The sequence below is a fragment of the Anolis sagrei genome, chromosome X (genome assembly GCF_037176765.1).
Source record: "Anolis sagrei isolate rAnoSag1 chromosome X, rAnoSag1.mat, whole genome shotgun sequence".
In the NCBI taxonomy this organism is placed as follows: Eukaryota; Metazoa; Chordata; class Lepidosauria; order Squamata; family Dactyloidae; genus Anolis; species Anolis sagrei.
Window position 1 is genome coordinate 87,686,497 of NC_090034.1, and position 11,381 is coordinate 87,697,877.

Sequence of the window (11,381 nt, forward strand, 5' to 3'; positions counted from 1 at the left end):
AATCCCATTTTGTTAGTTATTCGGATGCTAAAAAGCACCCAACAGCTTCAATTGTTTGTTACTGTGATCTGCCATTTAGGGAGAGCTATTTGGAATTCTTAGCCAGAGAACTCTAGCGCCTCACCAAATTACAAACCCCATGATTGCATAGGTTGCGGAGGAATCCTAGTGCTGCAACTGTGTATGGTGGAAGTCCCCTGGGCTAAATGTATAATCAAAAGCAGCACACTAAACAAAACTTTCATTAAGACATTACATTATATTTTGAGCCTTTGTTGTTCATTCGTTCAGTCGTCTCCGACTCTTCGTGACCTCATGGACCAGCCCACGCCAGAGCTCCCTGTCGGCCGTCACCACCCCTTTAGTCCCCCATTATGTCTAAATGTTATATTGCAGACATTGTGGGCCCTTTCACGCTATACCACTATAGTTCTGTGGTTCCCATTTAACTGTCAGGCAACATCCTGGCAGTTAAAATTTACAATTAACATTTGTAGTTTTCAGAGAGATATTTTAATGTTCTGCCACGTGGCTATAGTGCCTCATGAAACTACAAACCTTAGGATTCCACAGGATATTGCCTTAGAAATTAAAGTGGAATCGTAGTGTTATAATAATGAAGTGGAAAGAGCTCTTACAACATTAATTTGAAAACCAAATATAACCAGAATAGGTTTTTCTGATCACACTGAAAGCACTATGACAACAAGGAAGAAAGTACACTGTGCTCTAGTGAAACAATAGAAATTTTGTTCTTTTAGCCAAGGACCATGACAAACAGGATCAACTTGCAAATTGTTGAATCATTTGCACTTTGGTGCTTCCAATGCACTTGCAATGGACTTTGGACATAGTGCTATTACCTGGGCTAAAATGTGGCTTGACATGTCTAGTAATAGCCTGGGGCACGTCTACACTGACCACTTACTGCAAAGTGAAGTAAATCAGTTTTGTGGCAACCAAACTATGCACGGAGCTGATGTGGGGTAACATTAGGGAAGGCCACCTTGACTGGGCCTTGACCTGCATTAACCAAAGTTGTGGGTTGCTATGAATCCTGCTACAGAATTCAGAGCAACCCATGACTTTGGGCCATGTAAACAACTGGGCCGATTCTAAGACAGGACATGCCACAAGTCTTTAGTTAGCATCCCCTTCCATTCTTTGCAGCTGCCATTTCTGGTAGTAACATGATTCCTGCCAGTTAGTTGACACTGACTTGGGTGGTTGGGGATGGGAGGAGTTATTCCTCCTCTTCTCCCTCACTGTAGTGTTGTCCCAGCCAACGTCACTGCAGGTGACGACTGTCCGGCAGGACCGATGTCATGCTCAGAGACTGTCTCAACAAGGAGAGCAAAGGGGGAATATTAAATTTGGCTTACCAGCAATGCCAAACTGTTTTGGTACTGTTGGACAACAAAGACTCCCACCTCTACAGCAGCCAGGGAAGTGGATGGTCATAAACCAGGCCTGCACAAGCTGCGCCTCCCCAGATGTTTGGATCTGCAACTCCCAGAAACCCTAGTCAGCATGTCTGATAGCCAGGAATTCTAGGAGCTGAAGTCCAAATCACCTGGAAGGCCACAGGTTGGGCAGGCCTGCCGTAAACCATACGGGTACCATATTGACCCTGGGATGACAGGTCAGTGTAGATCTGCCACTGGAGCCTTGACTTTCCATTTTGCCTCCATCATATTTGTACTGTAAATTATCTACTACTGCCACTACCTGTTTTCAAAGCCAGATTAAGATGCTTGTGGTTCTGGAGCAGTTTAAAATGTGTTGTGCTGCAATGCTGGCTCTATAGTGTCCAGAGGAAGACGGTGGTTCAACAGATCAAAGGTCTGGAGACCATGAATAATTCCTCTGATGAGTGTCTTAAAGAGATATGTTTAGCTGCAGAAGAGAAGGTTGAGACATGAGAGGAACCATATGAACGGGTGTCATAAGAAAGGGGGAGCAGACTTCCTTTCTGCTGCCCTGGAGACTAGGACTCAATGGAGCCATGGGTTCAAAGGACAAGAGAGGAAATTCCACCTGAACATTAGGAAGAACTTCCTGACTGTAAAAAGAGCCATTCAGCAGTGGAACTCTCTGCTTTGGAGTCTGGTGGAAGCTCCTTCCTTGGAAACTTAAATAGAGGCTAGATAGCCATCTGTCAGGAGTGCTTTGATTGTGCTTTTCCTGCATGGCAGGGGGTTGGACTAGATGGCCCACGTGGTTTTGTCCAACTCTATTATTCTATGATGTGCTGCCTCTGCCAGAAAGAAATTTCCCTGGGCAAGAACCAGCCCACATTTCGGGCTGGAGCAAGGGTGCCTTTGAGCACCCACTCCTTCTGTATCCTAGTTGTGTGATAATTACAGCATATACTTCCTCCTGCTAGGAAAAATACTTTTTCAGATTGCAGTCAAAGATACAGACACACACCATCAGCTTACTCTCCCAATTAAAAAAATCATAGAAACAGAGAAAACATCTTTATATCACATTATTGTCTACAACTTCATCTATAAAATGGTCAGGCACAAGATAGACTGGAATCTACTGAAATGGCTCTATACAATTTGTGGCATAGAGCTTTGGCTTTCCATAAATATTGGTGTGTTCACTCCTCTCTCCCCATGGGATTTGCCAGCCTGTGTCATTGTTATACCTTTGGTGAAATATGAGATACTTATTGCTCCACATCACTTGAGCTATACTGAGATCATCTGGACGGTCACAGGTTCATGTAAACATAAGACAATGTCATACTGAAACCCTATTCAAACATATCACAGTGTGTAAAGAGAGAAGTAAAGAAGGAGTCTTGTGGTGCCTTGAAGACTCACCAGTTATTGCAGCATATGCTTTTGTGGACTACAGATCAATGTGTTGAAATAAATTGGCTAGTCTTAAAAGCATCGCAAGACCATGCTTTCTTTTTCTTTTGAAACATATTAATGTGGCTACATTTTTACATTTTATAATGTAGCTTAAGTAAACATCTCCACATCCAATTTCTCTCCATTTGAGGAGGCTCTCCGTGTATTCTGTTTCTTCATTATCCAGAACTCTCTTTTTTTCCAGAGTTCTGGATTATATGGAAAGCCTCCAAAATGTAAAAGAGAATCTCCTTTTGAAGTTAGTCACTCCCCAGGTGCTCCTTTCTCTAATTTCCTCTTTATACAGCTGTCTGGTCTACCTAGATCAGTACTGTTTACAAAGACTGGCAGAAGCTTTTCAGGGTTTCACAAGGAATAGTCTTTCTTAGCCATAATGGAAATGCTAGGGTTTGAGTCTGGAAATTTCCAGGTGCAAAGTATGTGCTCAGTCTCTGAGCTATAGCCCTTCTTCCCAAAGCTTACTATAATAAAATCTTAATACTAGCAATTAAATAGCATAATCCTCTGTATCAGAAGGTTAGAGGCTAGCTGAGTGGGCTCAGGTGTAGAGGAAGGGGTGCCATCATTCCCTTCATCCACCCAACATGTACTGCCTGAGACTAAGAACCTTCTAGCCATATTTTTTGTTTTTATTTTGTTAACATGACAAAACACACACACATATATATCTCAAAAGTTCCCTGAGTCGCCATAGACTCTCTGTGGTGCTGACCTATCTATTCAGCACCATAGTGAGTCTATGGCAACTCAGGGAGCTTTTGTATTCTTATTTTGGCAAAAATCTCTTTCCTCACTATCTGGAGAAGGGATCTAAGAGCACAGCCCTGGGTCTGTCCTATGGTCATCTTGGCCCTCAGCATTAAGGCTAAAAGACACCTTTTATTTATTTTTTGAAAGCCATGCATAAGCTTAAGTCCGCTTTATGACAGCTGCATTATTCTCTCTTGGCTAAGTCTAAATCTGATGCAGTGGATCACACATCTCGTATCTCTCTAACAATTTGATTTGTCCAAACTACATTTTTAAATTAAACTTCTGCCTCCCTAGATGTTGTTGAACTATAGCATTCATCATTCCTGTTGACTGGAATGAAGGTTCCAGCTACAAATCCAGTGGTCTATAGATTTCCATTCTCTTTGTCACCAGGGACAATCCTGTTAGGAGTAACTTAGGGAAATTTCCAGATTCAAACCCTAGCATTTCCATTACGGCTAAGAAAGGGCCCTTCCACACAGCCATATAACCCAGAATATCAAGGCAGAATAATCCACAATATCTGCTTTGAACTGGGTTATCTGAGTCCACACTGCCATATATACCAGTTCAAAGCAGATGTGGGATTTTATTCAGCTGTGTGGAAGGGGCCTTAGAAGCATAATAACATAAGATAGGGCAGCTAATGTCATAAGGCATTATTGTCTGTCGGCTTGTTCTTACAACGTATTTGTAGTTGGACAGTGGTAAAAATGTACCAGTTACTTGAAATGTCTCATTGTTATAATGATTATATAATCACCTACCTGAGATGAAAAGTGGCATCAAGAAAAGGAAAAAGGAATGGGAGCCAATTGCCATTTCACTGTACATTAGGAAGTTTGCCCAGATGTAGCTGGAGGTGACATTTTCTGCTCTGGGTCCCAGAACCACTACATGTTCCAAGTGGAGTGCCGACTGTAGGAGGATCTCCTTTGCTGCTCCTATAGAAGATAAACTGCTCCAACAGTTGAGAGCTGCTGCTACTGGATCCTGCCTCCACACATTGCTCAGGAAGGTGTGGCCACGTGTAATTTAGGTTCAGTCATAGGTTTAGCTAATTTCATTCTGGTATTTTCCAAAAAGTTGTGTAACTGACCTGGAGAGAGAAAACTGAAGCTACTTATATGGTGCAATCAACATCTTGGAGGACAGCAGAGTTTAAGAATCTGGCAGTCTCCAAATCGTGAAATTATTTCTAAGGACTTTGGGGAAAACCCCACAATTAATTTTTACTGCAACCAGCCAGTATTTTGGCCACTTGTAGGAAAGTCGTCCATGACTCCATGAAGTGGTGTGGGAGTTTAGGCTCACACTACAATCATGCCTGCTGTGTCCAACTCCCATTTCAGGGAAACAGAATCCTGTTTAATAATTCTTCATAGGTGCTGCTTAATCAACAGACATATCGAGAGTTCTGCACTCGTCTCCAAGAAGCCACTAAATAAACAAACCAAACTGCCACCACTATCACAATCCACCTGAAATTGTCTTAGATTCATACAGATAGACAGAAAGGGGAAATGCTCCATGTAGATCCAAGGCTCTTGATTTGTCCACTAACAGTTCCCCTGAACCTCCCTAGAGTTCTCCCTTTTTTAATAGGTAAAGATCACCCCAAAATTAATGCTCTTAAAGAACACTAGTAAATGCAATTTAGCAATATGTTGCCATGCATCGCACTCTAGTACCTGAATGGAAAACAGGTTTACAATGATTTTGAACTCGTATTTTGGCAAATTGAACGTAGAAAAAATAGCTTGATGAGGGTCCACAAATAAAATGGATTCAGGTAGCTGATTTTTTTTACAGCCACAGACTAAGGGGCCATCTATACTAGGGGATCTTAAATTTTTTTGTTCCATGGACCTCTTTGTTAGTCAGTTGAAAACCATGGACCCCTTCTCAGAATTATGTGACAGATAGTATTCAACGTCGTGTCCTAAATTAAAGTTTAGTTTGTACACAGCAGAACTGTGATCATGTGTGAACTAACATCAGGTCTAACAACTACTGAATTGTGATATCAAAAGCAGGAGGGCAGAAATAAAGTGACACTTAAAGATGAGAATCAAGTAGAAAGTTAAAATCAGCAGGCAATGAGCATTAGGTTTGTAGATTAGTTCTGTTTAGGTTGTACAGTCAGTCCTTGTGTCAGAAGCAACTTGAGAAACTGCATGTCGCTTCTGGTGTGAGAATTGGCCATCTGAAAGGACATTGCCCAGGGGATGCCCGGATATTTTACCATCCTGTGGGAGGCTTCTCTCATGCTGGAACTGACAGATGGGAGCTCACCCCATCTCGTGGATTCAAATCACCAACTTCCAGGTCAGCAGTTCAGCCGGTGCAAGGTTTTAACCCATTGCGCCACAACAGCTCCTTGACTTACAAGGGACTCATAGTTAAAAAAGGGGAATGATACAACAGGAAGTGAGATAAATATATTCCTAGGAAAGGAAATTCACTCCTGAAATAGTGATTATGATGAAAAGAGGTCTCTGCTTAAGCTTTATCTCCAATCCTTGTTTTTACAAAAAGCCAAAATTTTCAAAATCCAATTTTCAATGGGACCAAAAGTGAGGTTAAATTTTCCAAACAGAGGCATAGACGGAAAAAAACTCCTCCTCATGCTAGCTGGTAGTGGTTTTTGCTTCATTCCTTCTGTATTCCTATTTTTACTTTTTACTTTCTTTCGTTGTTTTATAAGTCTGTATATCTGATATGTTTGAATAAAAACTATTTTAAAAATAACTACCGTAATTTCAAAGTTTGGATGAGAAGTGACTTTTTTAAAAAGTTCAACGTGAAATTAAAACCACTGCAATGTATTGCCAACATTCCTAAGTGAGGGAACAAGCCCTATCAGGAGTGGCTTAAAGAGCTGGGCATGTTTAGCCTTCAGAAGAGACATGATGACCATGTATAAATATGTGAGGGAGGAGGGAGTAAGCTTGTTTTCTGCTGCCCTGGAAACTAAGATGTGGAACAATGGCGTCAAACTACAGAAAAGGAGATTCCACCTGAACATTAGAATGAACTTCCTAACTGTGAGAGCTGTCCAACAGTGGAACTCCCTGCCCCGGAATGTGGTGGAGGCTCTTTCTTTGGAGGCTTTTAAACAGAGGCTGGGTGGCCATTTGTTGGGGGTGCTTTGAATGTGATTTTCCTGCTTCTTCGCAGGGGGTTGGACTGGATGGCCCACGAGGTCTATTCCAACTTTATGATTCTATGAAATGCTAGATGTAAGTTAAGAGGTCAGAGACAAAGTGATTTTTCTTTCACTTCAAGCTTACCGACTGTCTGAAAATTTTCCATGGGGTAAGAATCCCTTATATTGAGTATTTAATGCAGTTTCAAACCAGTATTGGAAGTCAGAGGGTTACATAGGAAATCCTGTAACCAGTTTGAGGCCTGTTGGTGGTGATGTCAGGAACCACATAGTACCCAGGCACATTAAGGAAGTTATTTCACGCACTTTTGTGGGAGCTTGAATATCTCAATCTAGTTTCGAATACATATTATGCCGAAGTGCATTAAAATGGTTAATGCAGATGGGGGACAAAAAGATCAGCCGCTGAAAGCCCCCTAGAGTCTAAAACCCCTAGGGTCCTTCCACACACCCCTATATCCCAGAATATCAATGTAGGAAATCCCACATAATCCAGTTCAAAGCAGATATTGTGGGATTTTCTGCCTTGATATTCTGGGATATAAGGCTGTGTGGAAGAGCTCCCAAACTATAATGGAAGAAAATCCTATAATATCTGCTTTCAATTGGGTTATCTGAGTCCACACTCAGAAAATGTAGGTATCTCTGCTTTGATATTCTGGGTTTTATGGCTGTGTGGAAGGGTCCTGAGAAGACATGGCTATATATTCCAGATCAAAGCAGAAAATGTGGGATTTTATTCAGCTGTGTGGAAGGGGGCTGGGTGCTCTTCCACACAGCCCTATATCTCAGGAACATCAAGGCAGAAAATCCCACATTATCTGAGTGTGGACTCAGATAACCCAGTTCAAAGCAGGGCTATATCTGGGATATAGGGCTGTGTGGAAGGGCCCTTCAATACATTCCCTAATGTTTAGGTGGAATATCTTTTTCTGCTTTTTGAATCCATTGCTCTGTGTCCTAGTTTCCAGAGCATCCAGATAAAAAGACTTGCCCTCTTCCCCAATGTCACATCCTTGCAAAGATTTAATCCTCTTAGGGCCCTTCCACACAGCCCAGAATATAAATGCAGCATCGTTTGTAATCCTGCAGTTTGGAGCTTGATCAGAAGAGCCACCAGGCTGAGAATGCAATACTTCTCCAAAAACTGACAATATGGAGACAGTGTGCAGGTACAACTGCACCAGGAGCTCCAATTTTGTCTGCTTTGCATTTAATGTTTGTTATAGTCCTAAGTTTCAGGGACTCTGCAGATAGGTGGCTTCTTTTGGCTGCAATCACAGGGCAAGCCACCTGTCAATTATCGTTAGGTTCCCTGGTCCCGCCCCTTTTTGAGTTTTGGAGGGAATAGGAGCCTTTTTGAGTCAGTTCTCACAGAGAAGCCTTTCGCACAGGACATAATACCAAGAGCTCCTGTAGAAAGCTTCGTCTTCTACGGCTTGGCTGGGTAGATATACAGCCTATGGCTTGGCCAGAGAGATATACAGCCTACAGCTTGGCCGGGGTTATATAGCCCTACAGCTTGGTCGGGGAGAAAAGGTCCACAGCTTGGCTGAGGATTTTGCAGCCTTACAGCTCCTTTGCTGAGGGACTTCAGCTGGCCATCACTGAAACCTGAACTCCTTTTCCCCTGGAAGTCTACAAAGCTCTGCTTGGTAAGGGTCGCTCGCGGAAGCCAGACGCAGTTGGTATCGGGTGCAGGGGCTCCACGCCAATAGAGGCAAGTACAGACTGCCCAGATTAGAAGTTAAGGATTTCTCCATTAGTTAGCATACAGTTATGAAGATAGTGCCTGTTCCCAGTGAACAAGATTGCAAGAGCCAATAGACTGTTAAGAAAGCTTTAAAGTACCTGTTTGTTTTCATCAATAAAGAACTTTGTTGGACTTACTTTAAGCCTCTACAGAACTTTGTTTTGGGGAGGTCCAAGGGCCTTTAATCTGAGGCAGCCCCGGCGGGCACACAGAATTTATGTCCTGTCTACAGTCATATGCACAGGCCCAGCGTGTGACAGCACAGACAGCATGGCATAAAAGTTTGAAGACTGGACTATGGCTGGATATAGGGCCCTTCCACACAGCCCTATATCCCAGAATATCAAGGCAGAAAATCCCACAATATCTGCATTGAACTGGAATATATGGCAGAGTGGACTCAGTTAACCCAGTTCAAAGCAGATGTGGGATTTTCTGCCTTGATATTCTGGGATATAGAGCTGTGTGGAAAGGCCCTGAGTCCACACTCAGATAATGTGGGATTTTCTGCTTTGATATTCTGGCATATAGGGCTGTGTGGAAGGGCCCTGAGAAATGAAAACCCAACAGACAACTTTGGCCCCTTCCACACAGCTGAATAAAATTCCACATTTTCTGCTTTGAACTGGAATATATGCCAGTGTGGACTCAGATGACCCAGTTCAAAGCAGATATTGTGAGATTTTCTGCCTTGATATTTTGGGTTATATGGCTGTATGGAAGGGCCCTTTTTGCAAGTCACACACTAAGGGCTCTTCCACACAGCCCTATATAGCACAATATCAAGGCAGAATATCCCGAGCTCTGAGGATTACCTGGGAAGGAATCCCACTGGAGCATTGAAGCACCCGCAAATACCTGGGAGTTACCCTGGACCGTGCTCTTACCTCAAGAAGCACTGCCTGAATATCAAGCAAAAAGTGGGCGCTAGAAACAATATCATACGAAAGCTGACTGGCACAACCTGGGGATCACAACCTGATACAGTGAAGAAATCGGCCCTTGCGCTCTACTACTCTGCTGCTGAGTATGCATGCCCAGTGTAGAACACATCTCATCACGCTAAAACAGTGGATGTGGCTCTTAATGAGACATGCCACATTATCACGGGGTGTCTGCACCCTACACCACTGGAGAAATTACACTTTTTTGCCAGTATTGCACCACCTGACATCCGTCAGGAAGTAGCAACCAATAGTGAAAGGACCAAGGCAGTGACATCTCCGGCCCACCCCCTATTTAGAATCATAGAATCAAAGAGTTGGAAGAGAACTCGTAGGCCATCCAGTCCAACCCCCTGCCAAGAAGCAGGAATATTGCATTCAAATCACCCCTGACAGATGGCCATCCAGCCTCTGTTTAAAAGCTTCCAAAGAAGGAGCCTCCACCACACTCCGGGGCAGAGAGTTCCACTGCTGAACGGTTCTCACAGTCAGGAAGTTCTTCCTCATGTTCAGATGGAATCTCCTCTCTTGTAGTTTGAAGCCATTGTTTCGCGTCCTTGTCTCCAGGGAAGCAGAAAACAAGCTTGCTCCCCACTCCCTGTGGCTTCCTCTCACATATTTATACATGGCTATCATATCTCCTCTCAGCCTTCTCTTCTTCAGGCGAAACATGCCCAGCTCCTCACAGGGCTTGTTCTCCAGACCCTTGATCATTTTAGTCGCCCTCCTCTGGACTCATTCCAGCTTGTCAATATCTCTCTTTTGATTTGTGGTGCCCAGAATTGGACACAATATTCCAGGTGTGGTCTAACCAAAACAGAATAGAGGGGTAGCATTACTTCCCTAGATCTAGACACTATGCTCCTATTGATGCAGGCCAAAATCCCATTGGCCCTTTTTTGCCGCCACATCACATTGTTGGCTCATGTTTAACTTGTTGTCCACAAGGACTCAAAGATCTTTTTCACATGTACTGCTCTCAAGCGAGGCGTCCCCCATTTTGTATCTTTGCATTTCGTTTTTCCTGCCAAAGTGGAGTATCTTGCATTTGTCACTGTTGAACTTCATTTTGTTAGTTTTGGCCCATCTCTCTAATCTGTCAAGATCGTTTTGAATCCTGCTCCTGTCCTCTGGAGTGTTGGCTATCCCTCCCAATTTGGTGTCATCTGCAAACTTGATGATCCTGCCTTCTAGCCCTTCATCTAAGTCATTATTTGGGTATCAGCCAGCACGCCGATGACTTAAATCAAGAAATAGTTTTCTAAGATCTACAGTGACACTTGCTGGAACACCTCAGAAAGTGAGAGTTCAAAAGTGGCAGGTTCAAACCCAGAACCTCGATCAATGGCTGATACCAAATGAGAGACTCCCTCCTGGGCACACAGAAAACTGGGCAACTTGGAAGCATTGAACAGACTGTGCTCTGGCACCACGAGATGCAGAGCCAACCTTAAGAAATGGGACTACAAAGTGGAATCCACGACATGCAAGGGTGGAGAAGAGCAAACCACTGACCACCTGCTGCAATGCAACCTGAGCCCTGCCACATGCACAACGGAGGACCTTCTTCTTTTTTTTTTTTAAATAATCTTTATTGAGGTTTTAACATACAGGTATGCTTATAGGTAAAAAGACAAAAAGGATAAAAGGAAAAAAAAGAGAAGAATATATACATACATACATATATATATATATATATATATATGGGGGGGGGGAAGAGGGGTTAAGTGTAAAGATGGGGAGGAACTAGAGAGGAGGACCTTCTTATAGCAACACCAGAGGCACTCCAAGTGGCCAGCTACTGGTCAAAGGACATTTACTAGAATACCAAGTCTGCAAACTTGGTGTTTTGCTTGTTTTTAATGCAATACAAT

General features: G+C 43.1%; 1 protein-coding gene across 1 annotated transcript in view; it reads right to left on the reverse strand.

The window, feature by feature from the left end:
* Positions 1 to 4,634, reverse strand: part of IL20RB (interleukin 20 receptor subunit beta) — a 28,922-nt gene extending 24,288 nt beyond the window's left edge. The window contains exon 1 of the mRNA XM_060783929.2: positions 4,409 to 4,634. Within this exon, the coding sequence (XP_060639912.2) occupies positions 4,409 to 4,475 (67 nt within the window). The 5' untranslated portion in view covers positions 4,476 to 4,634. The remainder of the gene's footprint in view (positions 1 to 4,408) is intronic.
* Between the last annotated feature and the right edge of the window lie 6,747 nt (positions 4,635 to 11,381).